This window comes from Hippocampus zosterae, chromosome 16, assembly GCF_025434085.1.
Source record: "Hippocampus zosterae strain Florida chromosome 16, ASM2543408v3, whole genome shotgun sequence".
Classification (NCBI taxonomy): domain Eukaryota; kingdom Metazoa; phylum Chordata; class Actinopteri; order Syngnathiformes; family Syngnathidae; genus Hippocampus; species Hippocampus zosterae.
The window spans coordinates 18,629,584-18,649,971 of NC_067466.1; the positions used below are offsets into that span (position 1 = coordinate 18,629,584).

General features: G+C 50.5%; 2 protein-coding genes across 2 annotated transcripts; both read right to left on the reverse strand.

Moving 5' to 3' along the window:
* Positions 1-209: 209 nt before the first annotated feature.
* LOC127587982 (uncharacterized) lies at positions 210-14,974 on the reverse strand. The gene is made up of 22 exons (XM_052046462.1): positions 14,828-14,974; positions 14,578-14,750; positions 8,659-14,491; positions 8,370-8,482; positions 8,037-8,286; positions 7,851-7,951; positions 7,639-7,678; positions 7,329-7,534; positions 6,588-6,725; positions 6,260-6,383; positions 5,729-5,929; positions 5,467-5,646; positions 5,220-5,376; positions 4,916-5,121; positions 4,731-4,843; positions 4,494-4,640; positions 4,292-4,414; positions 4,099-4,215; positions 3,881-4,022; positions 3,691-3,797; positions 3,322-3,523; positions 210-2,899 (listed from the first exon to the last, which is right to left on the reverse strand). Exons 1-22 carry the CDS (start codon positions 14,958-14,960, stop codon positions 2,286-2,288), a joined length of 9,420 nt encoding a protein of 3,139 aa, XP_051902422.1. The 5' UTR covers positions 14,961-14,974; the 3' UTR covers positions 210-2,285.
* A 557-nt stretch (positions 14,975-15,531) lies between these two features.
* Positions 15,532-20,282, reverse strand: LOC127588018 (uncharacterized). Its single transcript, XM_052046506.1, has 2 exons — positions 19,501-20,282; positions 15,532-16,436 (listed from the first exon to the last, which is right to left on the reverse strand). Exon 2 carries the CDS (start codon positions 16,417-16,419, stop codon positions 15,547-15,549), a length of 873 nt encoding a protein of 290 aa, XP_051902466.1. The 5' UTR covers positions 16,420-16,436; positions 19,501-20,282; the 3' UTR covers positions 15,532-15,546.
* Between the last annotated feature and the right edge of the window lie 106 nt (positions 20,283-20,388).

Here is a 20,388-nt window from a genome sequence, read left to right on the forward strand (position 1 = left end):
TACGTTTTTTATTTTGGCTTCATGTTGGAGCAGAAAAAAACAAAACAAAAATGAGGCCAGTACAAAGTGCTTATCTCACAACATTTCTCTCTATATATATATATTTATATATTTACTGTATATTTTTTTTTTTGTAGATTTGTGTGTATGGAAGGCGGCGAGACAGACGGACGGAACGGGCTAGAATGAGACGTGTTAGTCAGGTGGCGCCTAATTCATTCCTTCAAAATAGCTCGAGGGAGAAGACACTTTAAGGCAGAACCATCTCTCGCGCGCACACACACACACACACACACACACACAAGCAACATGGTGGCGGTTGTGCGTCACATTTACAGTAATATAAATAAATGACTACAGCTTACACACTGCGACTTAGTGCCATCCCTTCAGTGTTAAGACCATTTTTTTTGTTGTTTTTTTTGCCCCCGCCCCTTTTACGCGTCTTGATGGCAGTTTCTCATCTGGACCAAAGCATCGGGACACGAGAAACCCAACAAAATCGGAAGTTGGAAGCACCCAATTGTTGACAATGTCTTGTTCAGATTCAAGGCTAGATCGAAAAAGGTTCCGTGAATATTTGAAATTCGACATCAACGTGAATGTGAAGCCTGACGACCCCGCTTCTCTCACAGAGTCAGCTTTGCCCAGCAATTAACCGGTGACCGGTCAAGGCTGCCTCTTGATCAGTATCGAACCAATTTTTTTTTTTTGATGATATTGGCTGCCCCATATTTTAGCTTAAAAGGGGGGAAAAAAGGCATTTACTAAGTCCTCCTCAGCAGTAGATGGCGCTATATACTGTGGCAGTTTGATACGTCGGCGAATCATCATCTGCACCACAAAGGCTGTTTGCTATTTTGTGTCACTGTGATAACTAAAATTTGATAACAGCCAAAATACTGGAGGGGATCGCCAAGTACACAAAGTGTGATATCAGTCTGGAGAAAAAAAAGAAAAAAAATTTGAATGGGACAGCCCTAGTTTATTGTGCCAAACATACTGGCTTTAAATTGTGGCTTGGGACCTTTCTGCTCGATTTAACTGAAGACTAAATCGTTCGCAGTTGTGCACTGCGATGGGCTGCCAACCCATCCAGTGTGTCAAGTCAAAATGAGGACCAAAAAAAAAAAAAAAGCGAACTGAAAGGCATCTCATTCCAGCCAATGAACCATTAACTGATGGAGGGCTGCGTCCCAATACTTTAGTCCATGTGTCATGCCCCCCCCCACCCTTCAAGAAATGTCTTTCCGACTCAAGCGCACCACCGGTGAGGCCTACACAATTCGTCACCTTTGCGTTTCTCCCAAAGCACCGTCGGAGGCGCGTCACTCCCCGCCATTGGTCCGCAGGTCCAAAATGTCCGCCGGGCGACGGCGTCTGAGGAAGCAACAAGCGTACAGTAAAACGGGACGCGGCAAAGGAGGCTCCGATCGAGGCTGACGGGGAGGTTGACTGCTACTCAAGTGGATTATGAAGTGGACCCGGGAGATTCGATATGAGAGCTGGCTTAAAAAAAAGAAAAAAAAATTTTAAAAGTGCCTTTAAACATGAAATAAATATGTTGTCGCACACCGAAAAAAAAAAAAAAAACGTTTAGCGCTCCCAGCAAATGCATAGAAGCACGTTCAAACGATTGTAATGTTCTTCTTTTTAATGTGATGTGTCATACAATCTAAAAATGAGCAACTTCTGATGAATATGAGAATTCTGAAACTCGCAAATAAGTTCGCAGTAGTTTAAGCTAACTAGAAATGTATCCGATTATACGTAGGCTTGTTTTTTTTTTTTTTTTTTTTACGAAACTGAACATTACGAGTCGTTCAAAACCAAGTATGCGTACCTCCACTTAGTGCAAAAGTGAGTGCAAGAGGTATTTGCTTTGATCGTCATTTTGTTCATTTGTGCCGCTGCTGCGTCACTTCTTTCAATCGAATTAGCACGACGACGACACAAAAGAGAAGGAAAAAAAAAACGGTTCAAAACGTTTGTAACTGCCCAAAGAAGTCACAAGATGGGCGAAATCTCGTCTTTCTAGAAGACCAAGCTTCTAGAAAATGGTGGCGACAGCTCTCATATTGACTCTCCGGCGGTGTACCTAATGTTATGGCCGGCGAGCACCCAAAGACGCCGGAAATGAAGTCATGGCGCTCCACCGCGCCCGTTGAACTTTTGTCGTCACCGGTGAGTGTGCGCAAAAGGGTCCGGAGCTTGCGTCACAAGTGCTTCCTGTCACGGAACTCGCGAGTGAGATTCAATAAAGTCGATATGAACAAACCACTGCGTCACTCCTCTTCTTCTTCTTCCTCTTCCTCCTCTTCATCATCGTCATCTCTGATCTCAAGATATTCCAGAGCCTCTTCCTCATCCTCCTCATCCATCATCTCCTCCTCATCCTCGTCCTCCTCCAGTACGTCTCTGTCCTCCTCGTAGGAGGAGATGGGCGAGTACTGCGGGAGGTCGAAGGCGCCGCTGCCGCCGCCGACCGCAGGGGGCGAGGCGGCGGGCGCCGAAACGGGAATGGTGATGGGCACCGGGATGGCAAAAGCGGGAAAGGGGTCCTGGCCGACGTCCTGGAGCCTGGCGAGGGCGGGGGCGGGGCGCGCGCCGGCAGAGGCGGGGACGCCGGGCGCGGCCGACGAGGGCGTGATGACGGCCATTCCCAGGCATGACGTCAAGGCCCGGGGTGGCTGGGGGTCGTATTCGCGGATCTCGCCCGGCTCCAGCGGGTGGGGTCCGCACGGGTCGTGCTCGGTGCAGCACAGCTTGCCGTCCAGCTTGGAGATGAAGAGCAGGCCCTCGCGGTGCTGCCCGCAGAAGGAGCTGGGACACATCTCGCAGAAGGACAGCGCCTCCTTGCCGCAGATGTCGCACTGGTGGCGCGGACACTCCCAGCGGCCTGGGGGGGGGGGGGGGGGTAATCAATGAACAAACAAACAACTTTCTGTGACGGCGCCAAAGTCGACCGTCTGCACATAAATAGTCACCTACCTTACGATTGACAATACTTGTTGACAAGAACGCAATACCCCCCCCCCCCACACCCCCGTGGTGCACATAACGGCCACCACAGCACTGCCTGCGCCTGGCCGAGAATCGCAAAGGGCCGAGACAAAAGCAGAGCCTCCTTCGGGCGGCTAAGCTCATCTCCCCACTTGCTGTTCCTTGAAAATCCTCGGCACGGCGTTTGTTTTTAATGTTGCCTATCAAACTGTAAATCAATTCTCGAGACGGCGGACGTGACGCCGGGCTCAAATCCTTCCGTCTTCTCGGTCGAGCGCAAGCACGAGATCGCATCAATCGTGACCGGCGAATACTGACCGGCGGGCCTCCTGGTGAGGTTGAGGCAGTCGGCGTGGTAGACCTTGGGGCAGCCGGGCTTCTTGCAGGAGACCATCTGGCCGCCGTCGCCGCAGCTGAAACACTCGTCCTCGCGCTCTTTGGTCACCACCACCTTCTTCTTCCGCCGGCCGTGGCCGCGGCGCTTGGGCTTGCGCCCTTTGTCGTCCGACGGCGGGTTGTTCTGATTGGACGAGAGCGTTCCCGACAATCGAGCGTGTCACTTAACTCATTCGCTGCCAAAGACGTTTTTAAACGTCTTTTCAGACTTGGACCGGAATCGGCTGCTACCGAATGAGTTAAATCCTTCGATTAACAGAAAAGACCAATCGGTCCAAGACGGAAGCGTACCTTGGGCCTCACACCGAGAAAGCCGCTGCAGTTGGGCGCGCCGCACTTGCACACCGTCTTGCCGTTGCCCAAACATTCCAGGTTGTAGTTGAAAGTCAGTTCCGTGCCTGAGCACAGAAACATGCCGCCAGAGTTCTTCCAGAGCTTTAGATTTAGTTTTTCTTCTTCTTCTTCTTGCGGGGCAGCCTACCGGCAGCGATGTCCACCAAGGCGAAGAGTCCGACGCGCGTGTCGCCGCTCACCGTCCACTTCTGCGTCTCGCAGTTGGGCTGGCAGCAGTGGTTCATGAAGCGAGCCTCGTTGCCCTTCGGACCGGCGTCGATGATGCGATCCTAACGAGTCGCAAAGACATCCGTTGAAAGAATTCCGATTGTCATATTCGAATGGTTTCGAGTTCCCCCCCCGCACCTTGTCCAGAGTGAGCATGTAGAAGTTGCAGATGTCGTGCTCCTGGGCGTGTCTGATCCTGCTCCGGCACTCCTCCTCGTCGATCACCTCCCCGACGTATTCGCTCACAAACTGACCCTGTTGGCAAACGTGCGGAAACCCGTCCAGCCGTGCGTGCGGCGGCCATTTTGGGGGGGGGGGGTTCTTTTTGTACCTTCTTGATATCGTGGACGCATCGGAGGCCCCAACCTCGAGACAGCGTCCTGAAGATCTCCACCTGGCTGTACTGACGCCTGCTGAACGTCTGGTTGAGGCAGCGCTCGCCGGCCGGGCAAACCTGCGAGCGAGTCAACAAAGGGGGCGGTCCTGAAAACGCCAAGCGCACGGCCACCCGCCGCCGTGCTTTTTCTTGGTACCTGCGGGTGACATTCGTAGAGCAGCATGCGGTTGATGCACTCCGAGTCCACGCCGCACGGGCTCTCGTCCGCCGCCTTGCAGTTGCAGCGCGGGATCTCCGACAGGTCGGCCGTGACGATCTGGACCTTCCCTATTGGCCGGTTCACCTGCAGGAGGCGGAGTCAAGACCCGTGATGATCTTACAAATGAACATTTAAAGCGCCCCCCCCCCCATACGTCCCATACGACGACCTGACCTTGATGTGTTTGTACGGCGGCGGCTTCCTGTCGTTCTTTCTGTCCTCTTGCAGCTGGCGGAGCTCCTTCTCGGCCTGAAGCTCGCGGAAGCGCGCCGCCGCCTCCTCCAGAGCTGCGGGGCGAGCAGGTTGGGGAAGCCGTCAGAAGGTGTCCGGACGTACGCCCCTGGGTGTCATTTTCTGACCTTTCTTGTAAGTGGCGTCCACGCCTTTGCCCATCTTCTCCTTGCTGTTGGCATCCACGTCCATATAAGGAAAGACGCGCGCCTGGTAGGTCCACAGGTAGTCGTTGGAGCCAAAGAAGTGGACCGGGAACTCGCCCACGTCGTGCCTCATGCGCAGGATGTTGTCCGGGATGCTTTTGGGGTGGCTGACCTCGGCGGGCCACCATCTGGCCAGTTGAATTGGAGTCGAGATTCATCGCAAATTACAAAACGGGTACGACCCGTGCTCAGAACGCGGGGGACGGAAACGTTCTCCGTTACTGACCTGTAGCGTCCCACCTTGACCCACAGGATGTCCTTGTAGCGAGGCTTCTTGCCGGCTTTGCAATCGTTGCAGTACCAGCTGCCTTTGGGCATCTCCATGTTCAGACACTCTCGGTGGAAGGCGGCCGGGCACGACTCGCAGCACAGCAGGCTGCCCCCTGCGGGACGCAATTTTAGAAAGCTGACCAAAAGCTTGGGCGATACAGATGAGACGACGTTCCAAATTGCAGAGAGGCGTTTGCGGTTACCTTCGGTGCACACAAAGCACCAGCTGACGTTCACGTGCTCGTGGTTCTTGACACCGCGCCGCGGCGTGAAGTGGTTGGGGCAGATGATGCTATTGCTGGAGAGGACCACGCAGCCGGCCACCATGCACAGGTCGTTGGCGTGATAAGCCACCGGGCAGCGCACGCAACGCACCAGACGACCTGGCCGAACCCAAACGACACCTGTAAACCGTGGGTGGGGGGGGGTCGACGAGGTGGCTCGGAACGCGACCTGGCCACTCACCTTTGGAGATGGAGGGACTGGCGGGGTTGGCGATGAAGCAGGTGAGGCAGACGTGGATGGAGCAGCGGAACCCGCGGCTGACGGGCGCGGTGGGCCCGTAGGTGGCGATACACTCGCCGTGGTAGAACTTGCCGCACACGGGGATCATGCAGCGCCGCACGTCCTCGCTGCGCTTCTTGCACACAAAGCAGGTGTGGACGCCTGCGCGACAAAATGGACACCGCTCACGCCAGGCTTTGCGATCTGCCATCTTTAAAATGACATGAATCCAGCTCTTGTGACCACCAGGGGACGGTACTGCCAGTACTGTCCATAGAGGCACAACCGAAGAAGAGTTTTTTCACAACTAAGGGACTCCCGTAGGATGCAGTAATACTACTTGTTTTTCACAGGAGGATAAGGAATATATGCATGCTATATTGTCCGACTGCGTGTGCGGTTGCGCCACCGTTTGTGTTCAAATAGCAGTTTCGATACCACACCGAGGCTCTAAAAAAAGTGATCCTGTTGAAGCCAATCCATTGTTCTTACCCGACTTGCATTCCGGGCACACAAATTTCCCTCTGGGGGCCTCGGCCAGGGAGATGCAGGATAAGTGAAAGGCGCCACAGCATTGACCCTCGCAGAGAAGCAGCTCCCCTGTCTTCTCGCACACCTGACAACAAAGAAGACACACCAAGGCGACACACTTGCTATTTTCAACTCAAGCCTGCTCCCGTGCGCTTTTCAATCCTCGGAAAAGGATACAAATCGCAAAAAAGTCAGATAACTAACTTGCGAGTCTCAACGGTGGAGTTAAAGTGCAACTTCCCGAGATTGTCCACTAAAAATTAGTGTACGAGCGCGAACGTGAGCTCACCTGACAGACGTTCTCCTTCAAGGAGGCGGGGCCCCCTCGGTCCCCGATGATCCTCCGGCCTTGTCCGAGCGCATCGTCGCACGGCGACGAGTCATCTCGAGTGGAGGAGAAGCTCTGGTCCAATGTGGAGGTTTCACCCTGGGGACAAAAACAAAGTCCCTTTTACCAAGACATCGTCACATTTTGTAGTCACGCGAATCCATCCATTATCAACCGCTTATCCGGGGCCGGGTCGCGGGGGCAACAGGTTTAGCAGGGAAGCCCAGACTTCCCTCTCCCTAGCTACTTCTTCCAGCTCTCCCCGGGGGATCCCGAGTCGTTCCCAGGTAAGCTGGGTGACATAGTCTCTCCAGCGTGTCCTGGGTCTTCCTCGGGGTCTCCTCCCGGTGGGACATGACCGGAACACCTCACCGGGGAGGCGCTTAGGAGGCATCCGAATAAGATGCCCAAGCCACCTCATCTGGCTCCTCTCGATATGGAGAAGCGGCTCGACTCTGAGACCCTCCCGGATGACCGAGCTTCTCACCTTATCTCTAAGGGAGAGCCCGGACACCCTGCGGAGAAAACTAATTTCGGACGCTTGTAACCGGGATCTCGTTCTTCGGTAGATCGACCGGTAAATTGAGAGCTTCGCCCTTTGGCTCAGCTCCTTCTTTACCACGACAGACCGATACAACGTCCGCAGGAGGAGCGTGACTCCCCCTCACTGAGTCCTAGTCACGCGAACGTGACTGGCAATACCTCGGACTCTGTGGTGTACTTGAACCCGTCGTCCGCTTGAGGAAGGTGGACGTCTGCAACCTTGTCATCCGCCCGCTCGGACACCGCCGGTGCCAGCACGGGGGGACCGGGAGGGCTGGGTGGAGTCGGGTGGGTCGCCGCCGGCGATGGCGTGGGAACCGCCGGGCTCATTGGTTTCAAAGCAGGAGGGTCAGGATCTGGAAGCGCTGTCAGACAGACCCCGGTTGAGCTCAAGCAGTTTTACCACCAAGCTATGAAAGGGTGTGGGGGGGTCGGGGGGGGGGGGGGGGGGGTTGGCTTCTTCACTGACCTGTTTGAGGATCTTCATAGGAGTTCTTCACAATTTTGATCTGCGACAAAAACAAAAAGTCATGGACCAGCATCATGCGGTCAAAATCCCGCTGCTAAAAAAATAACTATAATCCGTTACAGAACCCCCCCACGCCCCCCAAAAAAACACCATGTCATTGGATAGCAGCGACATGTAATAAATTATTTCCCAGAGCTTTGCGGCTCTCGTACCTTCTTCTTCGGGCCCACGGAGGCCTCGGCTTCAAGACAATATTCCAGGATCTTCGGAGTAGGTTTCCTCTTTCGCTTCTTTTGCAGCAAAGCAGCGTTGCCTGAAAAATCAAAGGTCACAGAAACCCCCCCCAAAAAAGTATGAGAGATGATTATGACTGTGACCAAGGCGCATCGTCATCTCACAGTCGTCTCCAGCCAGGTCTTCAATCGGCGGCGGTTCCGCTTCAGCCTCGGGGGGCGGAGTCAAGGTGTCGATGGAAAGCGGCTGCGCTTCCTGCGGCGATGCGTTTTCAGCGCTGGGGATTTGGAGTTCTGTGGTCAGGGTGATTTCCTCCGGAGGCGGCGTCTGCATTTCCGGAAGCGTGCTCAACGATGGCGGCTCCAGGACGCGTTTGTCCAGTACGGGTGGTTGGGGTGAAAGTGCTCGGTTGGCCTAACGCGGCGGCATATTTCATGTTCATTTGTACAGTTATGTAGTCATGATATATAGAATATATATATTTTTTCTTTCCTTACCATGGTAATTGTCTGAAGAGGCTTTTTGGTTTTCTTCCTTGAAGAAAATATGTGGTCGTACTCTTCCGTCCATTCAAGGAGCCTTTTGCTTGGCTTGCGTACTCGTTTATTGGCTAAAAGACGTAAAACCATTTACATTTATGAAACACGGACTGCAATTTTCACATACATCGCTCCAGAATTTTACAAGACTGCGAGATATATTGATAGATACATCTCATCAAACATCCAGAATACCGGCCGTCCAGGTCTGGAGTTGCCTACCCCGATCTAGACGGTCACGACTTACCAGAGGACTCGCCGTCGCCTTCTCCGGCCTTGGCTTGGGTGCAGTTGGAAGCAAAGCCATTCATCTGTTCAAAATCTCCGCCCCACGTCAACAATCCTCCGTCGCTGGCGGGCTGGCCCTCCCAGGGGGAGGCCTGCATATCCAACAGGGACCGGACTTTTGCGGAGTAATCCAGGACAGAGGAAAAGTCAATTCCAAGCAAGGACCCCACGCCCGGGTACCCGGGTCCAGACCCGGCGGGACGACTTGGCGGCACTTTGCGGCCGTTTTTGCTCTTCATCCAAGCGGAGCTGCTTCTTCTCTTGTAAGGCCGCTTGGACATGTGACTTCGACTTGCGTCCACGCACGGGCTAAAATCTGGATCACCATTCACAACGTCTTGTTCAAGGCCGGCGGGTGCGGCCGCCCCAGGCATGACCATGGGCTCCTGCTTGACGTGGGCACTCGGTGGTCCAATTTCCAGTTCTAAGGGGGCCCCGTCACGCTCTCGAGTGTCATGCATGTCTTTCATCATCATAAGAAAAGTGCTGAACTTGTAATTCAGGTCTGGTTTGAAGGTGAGCACTTTGCCGTTGGCCTCGTTGGTCAAAGATTGGAAGGACACCTCTTTGGCGTTTTTCAAAGCATTCATGAAGGAAAACGGCGAGGGAGGGGAAGGCGAGGAGGTCCTTCGGTCCACCACCTTTGTCCTGACGTTGGAGGTGAGTGGTATGAAGTCCATCGGTGGGGTTGAAGATACCGAAAGGACTTCCTCTTCACTCTTGACTTCAGTGCAGTCATGCAACAGCAAACGAGGGCCACGACAACTGGATACCGCGTCCCGATCGTCGGAACAAGTGGCGCTATATCCAGACTCGACCGGTTTGACTTTAGTGCAAACGTCCAAATCGCTTTCTTTGTTCCAAGCGGAGTTCTTAGCACGGTGATCCGGGTCGGCCTGGTTTTGGCCGTGACCCAAGACTTCATTCTGAGCGGCTTTCTTTTTGGCTTTTCTGTGCTTCAGCTTTTGCAGAACCTTCATGGTTTTCAGGGCTCCGGTCATCAGCCGATTGCTAGCTGGGAGATGGGCGGGCTGTTCTTGTGGTAGGACGTCGGGTAATTTATCGGGGATGTGCTTTGATTTAAGGGCATTGGTCTTGGGGGATGATGGCTCTCGGGACACCCGACCAGTGCCAGATACTGAATTTCTATCGTACCGAGAGGGCTCGGGGGTTGTGACGGGCGGCGAGCTCGAGGCGCAAGTGTCACGTTGCTGTGAACCTTCTGAAAGATCGCAAGAAATTGTGGTACCTTTGGGGGCACCAGTGGGACACTTTGCTTCAGTCTCTGCCGGACGGGAGTCGGAAGAGCCGGCGGGATCATTCCTGGACTTTCTGGAAACAATTGCCTCATCGCATTTTCCTGAAACATTTTCAAATGCGTTTCCGTCTTCACAACGTCCCGAAACACTTTTGGCATCAGGATTTCTTGAAACACTTTTGTCTTCGCTTTTTCGGAAAACAGTTTTGCCTTCACCGATTCTGGAAACTATTTTGTCCCCGCTATTTTGAGACGCACTTTTATCTCCGAAATTTCTGGACACACTTTTGTTTTCACAATTTGTAGACACGCCTTTGTCGTCAGCACTTCCAGATGCATTTCTTCCCTCTTTTCTTCTGAAAACGGGGTCGTGTCCGTTACTTGTGGAAAATATTTTGTCCTCGTTTTTTCGGCCCGCGATTTTGTCCTCGGTTTTTCTGAAAACATGTTTGTCTTCAGTGAGCCTGGAAACAGCTTTGTGTTCACTGTTGGGGGCAACTTGGTCCACCGTTTTTCTCGAAACACTGTTGTCCTCAATTTTCCTGTTTTTGCCAATTCGGGAAAGATTTTTTTCTTCACCGTGTCTGGACACGCCTTTCTCGTCATTTTTTCTGAAAATCCCTTCGTCGTCACTCTTTCTAGAAACACTTTGGACCTCGCCGTTTCTAGACACACTTTTGTCTTCACCATCTCTGGGCATGATTTTGACTTCACAATTTCCAGAAAGCCTCTCGTCTTCAACGTTCCCAGAAACGGTATCGTCTCCGCTGTTTTGGGAAACTTTTTTGTCTACACCGTCGTTAGAGATAGTTTCTGCTGCGTGGGTCGAGTCTGACTTCGACGAGGAGTGAGCCGTGGTTCTTTGGAGTGCATTACCGTTCGGACACCCAGTTTTGTCGTTGTAACTAAAAGCAATTTTAGACTTCCAATAATTCTGAATATTTATGTCGCCGCGCATCAACTTAATGAATGGTAGCTTGCACATAGCGATCAAAGCTTTTTGAAGGTCTGTTGATACTTCACTTAAACTGGACTTAGCCTTGGTATTACTTTCTCTTTCTTCCATCTGGTACAAACCGCATGGAGCCTCTCTTTTACACTGATCACTTTGACTGCTGTGCTTTACACCGGCCCTCTTCTTGAACTTCTTGACTTGTGCGTCGCTTTGAGGAGTAGACCGTTTGGCAGAGTGTTTAGAATTAAGGATAATTTGCCGAGCCTTCAAGGAACCACACTTCTTAGAGGACCTGCAGGAATCAACAGACACTTGCGATGATGCCTGAGGGTCAGAGGAGTCCATAGAGTACAGTTTTTGAGAGGATACTGGAGGGTGAGAAGAATCCAATAACTTATGTTTATGTGATGATCTTCGGAGCTCAAATGAATCCAATGACTTCTGCTTATGGGATGTTCCACGAGGGTCCCTGGACATTTCCTTCCATGATGACCCGCACGAGTCAGAAGTATGCACCGACTTCAGCTTTTCTGACAAAACTTGAAGAGCAGAAGACATCCTGGACTCCTGACCCTGTGACATTCCTCGAGGTTGAGAAGAATCCTTTGACTTCACCTTTTGAGATGAAACTCGAGGATCCGAAGAATACTTGGACTCTTGCTTTTGTGACAGTCCTCGTTGGCCAGAAGAACCTGTGGACTCCTGAATTTTTGACAGTCCACGGGAGTCACAAGAATCCATGGAATGCGACTTTTGTGATGATCCTTGATCAGGGGCATCCTTGGGCCCGTGCTTCTGTGATGCCCCACGAGTGTCAGAAGATTCCACCGGCTTCAGCTTTTCAGATGAAACCTGAGGGTCAGAAGACTTCCTGGACTCGTGCCTTTGTGATGATCCTCGAGGTTCAGAAGAATCCATTAACTTCAGCTTTTGTGACGAAATTTCAGGGTCAGAAGAATACTTGCACTTCTGCTTTTGAGATAATCGTCGTTGGTCAGAAGAAGCCGTGGAGTCTGGCTTTTTTGACAATCCACAGGAGTCAAAAGCTTTCAGCTTTTGTGAGGATCCTTGGTGGTCGGGTGAATTCATGGACACCTGCTTCTGTACTGACCCACCATGGTAAGAAATGTCCACCAACTTCAGCTGTTCGGATGAAACTTGAGGGTCAGAAGAATCCCTGGACTCCTGTTTTTGCGACGATCCTTGAGGTTTAGAAGAATCCTTTGGCTTCAGCTTTTGTGATGAAACTCGGTGGTCAGAAGAATACTTGGACGCTTGCTTTTGTGACAATACCCGATGGTCAGAGGAAGCCTTGAACTCCTGCTTTTTTGACAGTCCGCAGGAGTCAGAAGAATCTCTGGAATTCGGCTTTTGTGATGATCCTCGATGATCAGGCGAATGCCTGGACTTCTGCTTTTGTGACGTACCTCGAGGGCCAGGAGAATCCCCTGATTTCCGTTTTTGTGACAATAGTTGAGGTACTGAAAAATCCACCAACTTTGGCTTTTGTGATGCTCCTTGGGGTTGAAAAGAATTCACCGACTTCTCCTTTTGTGATGATCTTTGGGGGTCTGATGCATCTCTGGATTCCTGCTTTTGTGAGGGTTCTTTCGAGCAAAAAGAATCCATTGACTTCTTCTGGGACGATTCTCGGGGGTTAGAAGAATCAAATAACTTCTGCTTTTGTGACAATGTTTGGTGGTGAAAAGAATGCCATGCGCCGCTTTTTGACAATCCTTGTGGCTTAAAATATTCGACCGACTTTTGCTTTTGGGACACCCTTTGAGGGTCAGAAGAATCCTTAGTCTCCTGTTTTTGTGACACTCCTTGACAGTCATAAGAATCCACAAACGTCTGCTGTTGCGATGGTCCTCGAGAATCAGACCCATGCATAGACTCCATCTTTTGCGATGATCTTTGAAGATTTGAGGAATTCGTGGACTTCTGCTTTTGTGACAATGTTGCAGGAATGGAAGAATCCTGTGGCAATCTTTGAGAAGATGAAGAATCTACCAACTTCTGCTTTTGCGATGATACTGGAAGGTCAGAACAACCCTTGGACTCCCGCTGTGGTGACAATCCTAGAAGGTCAGAAGAATCCACCGATTTCTGCTTGTGAGACAGTCGATCAGAAACATCCACATCCTTCTGCCTTGGGTATGCAAAGTCCACACACCTCTGCTTTGGTGGGAACATTTGGGGCTCAGGAGAATCCCTGGAGTCCTTCTGTGACAATGCTTCAGTACTGAAACAATCCACTGACTTCTGTTTTTTGGATGATCCTCGAGGTTCCAAAGAATCGACTAACTCCTTCTTTTGGGACACTCCTTGAGGGTCAGAAGGGGCCACAAATTTCAGCTTTTTTGATGATCCTTGAGGGTAACAGGAATCCACAGATTTATGTTTTTGTGATGACCCTTCAGCGTCAGAAGAATCAACTGATTTGCACTTTTGGGACAATCCTCGGGAGTCTGATAAAACCACTAATTTGCGCTTGTGAGAAGATGCTCGAGGGTCAGAACAATTCCGAGACTCGCGGTTTTGTGATATGCCTAGAGGGTAAGAGGAATCCACAGATTTCTGCTTTTGAGACAGTCCTGCAGGGTCAGAAGATAACATTGACTCTTGTTTTTGTGACAATGCCCGAGAGTCAGAAAAATCGGTGAACGCCTGCTTCTGTACCAATTCTTCTGAGTCAAAAGGAGCCACAGACTGGTTGTTTTCTGAAGATTGAAAAGGTTCAGCGAAGACCACCGACTCTTGCAGGTGTGACAATCCAAGAGGGTCAGAAGAATCGATCGACAGCTGATGTTGAGAGAACAGCTCAGGACTACTTTCGGCGGGGTCGCTAGCTACACTGTTTTTAGAGTCCAACTGCCATGACTGCTCAGACACAAGCTTTGGTTCGGGATTTACCAATCCACCCTGGTCACCTTGTCCGGCCGAGGAGGCATTATCCCCTTGAGCCGTCAAGTTTTTAGTCACAGCCAAAGTCTTTTTCTTGCCGAGTACATTGGTGACAAGCGTACGATCTGACCGTTCTGGAGTAACAGATTTTGGTCGTCTGTCTTTGCCCGATTTACTAAACCAAAGACCACTTTGCGTCTCCGGTTGTCTCTTTTCTTCCTTGGCGAGATTAGCAGGTGACTGAGTCCACGTGGTTTGGCGTTCAAGTGCTTTTGGACACAAAATCTTAGGGACCGACTCAAGGTCCGAATAAGGGCACTCTACATTCTTATGTGATTGGTTGGGGTTGTGATGTCGGACCTTTTTAGACTGCTTATTTGAGGAGTTGAAGTCTTCCCTCTTGTCGGAAGACTTCTTTAAAGTGCCTTGCTTATTTTCTACTGGGGATGATGTCTGGCAAGATATCGATCCGCTGATTGCGTGCGACTTTTCCAGAAGATTAGAGGCAGCCGGGGAAGATGGGGAAATAGGTGGACAGGGCTTGGTCATCATCGGTGAACTGTCTTGGAAGCTAGTGTCCATGGTTAAAGAGTCTATGTTGGGCCTTTGCTGGAGAATAGTTTCCGCTTCAGCCACACTCAATTTCCAAGACGCTTCATAGCGTTTGGCGATCTGCGGAAACACAAAGTCATTGAAGATCCAGATCAACATCCGATTATTACATGCAGCAATCAATTCAACGCAAAGAAGGGAATTACGGTGTATTTGTGGTTCGGCCCTCTTTGCTTCCCCTTCCTGCGCATTTGCGCGAGCTGCTCAAACTGAAAGCCTCCGTGAAAAATATGAGTCGATTTGTCCTCCACCCAGGCTTGCTCCTCCTGGTCCCCGAAAGTCCTGATGTGGTAGAGTCGACAGGGCCGATCGCTGGGCTCTAAAGGTAGTCACAATCATCGGTTAGCGACAAAACCACGAGACATTTGCATCCAGCCAACAGTGTTATTGGCGCACCTTTAACCTTGTGATAGACTCCCTGGGCGGGGTCAACAATCACCTCGCACGGCCACCACGGCCGTCGGTTGAACTTTGCCCAAATGACCTCGCCCTCCAGAAACTTGACAGGTGGCACGGCGCTTCGTTTCATGTCGCTCTGCTGTCGACAATATTTAAAAAAGAGAGAGCCATCTTGAGTGTGTCGAGCGGTGTCACAAGAAGTCATGCTAACAGTTGACCGCGCTACTTACTCTACATCTTTTCATTTTATTTCTTCAAGCGATTTTCAGAAAAATATGAACTGTAATTTTGGTTCACTTTACTTTGGAGTTCACCAGTCCTTCCTCGAGCGACTCTAATTGGTCCAAAATGCAGGAGCTCCAAAGTGCAGATCATAGGAGGGAGCACAGAGTTCCAATTCCGGCCTCCCATTAGAGGCTCTGTACTCGCTCGGGTTCATTTTAAGCGTCTTTCATTTGTTTTTAAATCTTAAAATGGTTTCACCTCACCTTACCTCCCCCTGAGCTCCTCCACCCCGTCATACCTCAGGTCAGCTAACCAGACGCGACTTTGTACCTAGCGATAGTGGTTTATAAAGGAGTCTAAAAATAATGTGGAGGCGAGTAATTCATTTGCGAATGCTTGAGATTCGCGATACACGATATTCCACCTCGCATTAAATTCAAGTTGCGCTGCGGCGCCCCAATTCGGATGCAAACCAAGGACCCGCTATACCCTCATGTAATTGGAATAAGACTTGCCATTAAATTCCTGGAGGGGCTATCGCCAAAAAGGAAGAGATCCGTGTCGCTCTCCCACTCGTCGTCGGAAACATCCCAGTACCTTCGGCGAAAACCCGACGACTGGGATCGGGTGATGACTTTTGCTGATGGGACATTTGCGTCCTTGGATTCGGATTGCAAATCCACAGTGGCAGACTGAAGCTCTTTCTCTGGGCTCTTGCGTTTATCCCGCGAGTCTGTGACGGCAAAGTACGTCGTCTCCTCCTGCTGCTGCTGCTGCTGCTGCTGCTCTTTGTCACAGTTGTGGTGCTCCTCGTCCTCGAACAAAGAGGATTCAAAATGAAGGAGGCCATTTGCAAAGGGGCTGTTGCTATCGAGAGAGAAGGCCGGGCTGGGCGGGCAGGAGAAACAACTGTCCGTCTTCCTCTCCGACACGCTGGGACTGCTACAGCTGGCTGCCGGCTCCTGGTTAGCGCTGCCACTTTGGACCTCGCCTTGTTTCGCAAAAGTAGCATCGCAGTAATCCCTGCCGGCACAGTCCACCCAGGAGTCCCGCTCCGACTCGTTTGGATCCGAGGCGGCCCACTCCCAGCTCTTACCTGGCCGGGCGGGCAAAACCAAGTCGGGCTGGCTCACCATGGTGGTGAGATGCTGCAGCCTCCTCAGGGGGCTGTAGGTGGACGAGGGGGGCGATGGGTCCCTCTGCGCAAAGCCGTAAATGGACGCGTGCTGTAGGGAGGAGGCGGCGGCGGACATGGTTGCGCCGAGATCTTTATTGTAGTCGGATCGGGAGTAGCGGGACAGGTCACGGGCGGGGCTTATCGGGCGGCTGGACTCCCGGCTTGGGCCTGCATGTAGCCCACTCATGCTGGCATGCTGTCTCCCTGGAACAGGAACAATGTCATTAGTATGTCATTGGTATAATGTACCCCCCCGCTTCCAAAAAAAAAAAATCTCTGGCTACACTCCTGTTTATGATTTATACCTTTGGTAGTAATGCAGACAAAGGGCCTGTTTGTTGTAGTAAACCAATGTCTCCTGTATTCTTTGTCACTCAATGGGGTGATGGAAATTCAATGAACCTCCGCATACTGTATGTCCAGTTGGGCATTCAGATTTATTTTTTTTGGGGGGGGGGGGATATCCTCACTATTCACCAAGGGGGTAATTGTCTATTGTCTTTTTTATTTGTCCCCCAATATTGCTTTATGCCATCTTAGGACCAAGGAACTATGTTGAAGTGAGGGGTAAGAGGTCATAACATTTTCTAATGGGAGCGAAAGCGCTCTGGTGCTAAATCACAAACCTTTTTGGCTAAGGGTTAATTATTTAAGGATTCTCACGATAAATGGAAGGGCCTGGGGTCCCTACTTTCCGCAAATACTTGGTAAACATTGTCTATCATTCATTTCAAAAGACTAGTTTGGCTCTTAAGCGGAAAATTGTGGTGTGGGGTCGGTACAATTTAAAATACAATGGTGGTTTGCCACTTTTATAACCTACGCAATACAAAAATGAATCCAATTCAGGTGACAAATTTGGATCTTGAGTCAAAAACTGCAGCCTATGCCTGCCTGGAGTTTGCGGAGGACGAAAAACGATGGTTTGGCAATTTATAAATGAAAAACAGTTGACATGAATAATTTAAACTTTCGGCAGCACGTCGCTCAAATGACCACTTCACAGAGCAGAGGTCATGGATTCGATTCCTGTGTGGAGTTTGCTTGTCCTGCTACTTGCCTGCTAGGGTTCAGTTACCGTATTTTCACGACTATAAGGCGCCATTAAAAGTCTTAAATTTTCTCCAAAATGGACAGGACGCCTTATGGTGCGGAGCGTCCTTTATATGCGCTGAGTTCCAAAATCTGACTGACAGCCGACACGCTGTTTATATAGAGAAAAGGCGGAAGTGACTGTGAAAGAAGTCGGCCAATCAGGGAAGGGTGGGCGTGTATATATACATATATGGAGAGGGAGAGAGAGAGAGAGAGGGAGAGAGAGGACAGACAAGCTAGTCCGCCAATGGTGAAGGGTGGGCGTGTAAGTGGACGCCTCAAGCCAGTACCAACACTTGTATAGCGTGTGGCAATGTGCATTGTTGCAAAACAACTCCGGTTTTGGTTTCTAAGAACCCCTGAAAATAAATTCGACAAAAAGACACGCCTACGAAGCTCAGTTCAAACTTAAAGCCACCGGTTATGCTTTTGGCATGCGTGCCCATCTCACAGCAGCGGTGAAAAAACAAGTCAAGCAAATGAACTCTGAGCTTGCCGTTATTCCCGGAGGCTTGACTAAAGAACTCCAACCACTGGACATTGGCATCAACCGGGCGTTCAAAGTAAAGTTGCAAACGGCATGGGAACAATGGATGATCGGTGGCAAACACAACTTTACAAAGAGTGAGAGGCAGCGCTTGGCGAGTTACGCCACAATTCGCAACAACGAGAGGGAACGCGGCGTTTTTGACGGATTACGGTACTTGCACAATTGTTCAATTCTTTCTACACACACGCGCTGCCACCATGTTTCTCTCTGTTCTTTACTTTCAAATGTGGGAAAGCTTCACACGAGGGAAATGTTGACTTTGCTGTTGCTACTCTTTCCGCTCGGCAATGCGTAGCAACTCACACTAGCATGTGATGCATTCAATGACAACTGAGATGTGCAGTCCTCTGCTTCTGATACAGAGGATGAGGACTTTGATGGATTTCTAGGTGATGATTGATCGAAAAACGTGAGAACATTGTACGATGGCTAAATAAAATACACCCGAACTCAGTTCTGCTTTCGTTGCCTTTTTAAAAACGTGTTTTTATCTTATTTGTATGTTTTGGCATGCTACCGTATGCTTCAAGCTAACGTGTTTTTAGCGTGCTTGTTTAAGCTGGCGTATGTTTTACCACTGTAAAACTGCGGCTATTCGTACGATGCGTCCTGTGTATGTGTAAAATACAGAAATGTCACGCATTAATGAGACTGCGGCCATTAGTACGATGCGTCGAATAGTCGTGAAAATACGGTAATTGAATGCTCTAAATTGTCCCAAAGTATGATTGTGAGTGCGAATGGTCATTAGTCGATGTGTGCCCTGGGAACCACTTCTGGGTCTACCCTGCCTACTGTCCAAAGTAAGCTGAGATCCCTAGTAAAAAACAAACAAGAAAACTGTGTGTATATATACTGTATAAAATCGATTTTTAACGTCTACTCGGGATCTTGAGAAATGTCTGTTTGATACATTCGCAAAAGAAAATTATTTACATGTTTCAATTAAAAAGCAGTTTACACTACGGTCTCCGAGGGGTTGCGTCAATGATCTCGAAGGGGGCGCCTGTCTTAAAAACAACTATAAGGTTAAAATATTTTTTTTTTAATGAAAACAATATGAAAATATACAATCTATTTGAAATGGCTAATTCGAGGATGAAACTGTGGCACTGCCGATGAGATCGTCTTGTTTTCCTTGGCGGTGCGCGGCTTGGGAAGCCTTGCCTTTGGGTGAACATTGCTAGAAAAGCCATCATTGTGTGCCAAATGACAACTGGAATGGCTGACATCTTGGGAGACATCTTTTTGTGGCTCTTGTAGCCATTCCGGGATGTGATGAAGATCCTGTCATGCATGCATTTGTATGACTAGTATAGTGTGCGTGTGTTGCTGCATGAGGACACACACTCACAGAGGTATTAAAATGGCCCTCGTCGTGCGTGTGCGCGTCACACTGCGTGTACAAATGCGCGTTTGACACTGTGTGTGCAGTGTGCGTTGTCAAAATAGAACAAAACATGCAACAGAGGTCGACACCAGTAATACACGCGCACGCGCACACAAATACGGTAGGCTTGTGTCTGTGTGCACGCGCATCAGTATGGTTTGAGAGGCACGTAAAAAAAAAAAAAAAATCACACAAAACGCCGCCGAACGCGGCATCCGTGACGAGATTCTTACCATTCCCCCGTCGAGCAGCTTCCACGCGAGCCCCGCCGCCTCCATTGTGCCCCCCAAATGAGGCAATTCCCGGATTTTTGACAGCAGATGAGAGCGACAGCACAGTCCCGGCGGCGGCACTGCTAGGCCCGGATCCCGAGGAGCACTCACCCCCTCCCCTCCTCCGCCTCTTCTTCCACCCCCCCTCCTCTTCCTCCAACACCTCCCCTCTAATATATGCTCCCGCAAGGGCAATATAGCCCCATTTTCTATCTGTACACAACTTTATACCGTAAACGTGGATTTTATCTGGCTTAAACGTCCATTTCCTGCCTTAGAAGTGCCCCTTCCCACATGTGGCCACCTCGCCATAACGAGCCGTCAATCACTCGCAGTCGGCGGCGGCTGTGACGTCACGCGCCGAACTTCCACCTCGCCGTCATGTTCTACCTACGCCAAAAACAAAAAAACTATCAAGATTCTCACTCAAGAAGAAAACACGCGTGGGGCCAGATGGTGTTTCGCCTCCCTTTTCTTTTCCCGTGACGGGGACTTGAGTTCAGTGGCTCCACAACCTTTCAAAATGGAGTCCTCCACAGACACTCTCACGAGAGGTGGCGGTGGAGGCGGAGATGGGAACGACAAGGGACGAAATAGGCCCACGAAGAGTTGCCGCGCGTGGGTTTTTACGGCGGGGCTCTTGTGGTGGGGTTGTCCTGACAAAATGTAACCCTGCAACTAACGTGAATTCATGGGGAATCCACGCGCGCGCGACAATGAATAGCGCAAAATGGCAACCTTCCCCCTCTCAAACTCGAACCTCGGTGGGGTGGGGAAAAAAAACAAAAACACGACGACACGAGTGAAACGTCGTCCGCGCCGCCAGCAACTGTGGTTATTCGCCGCCGC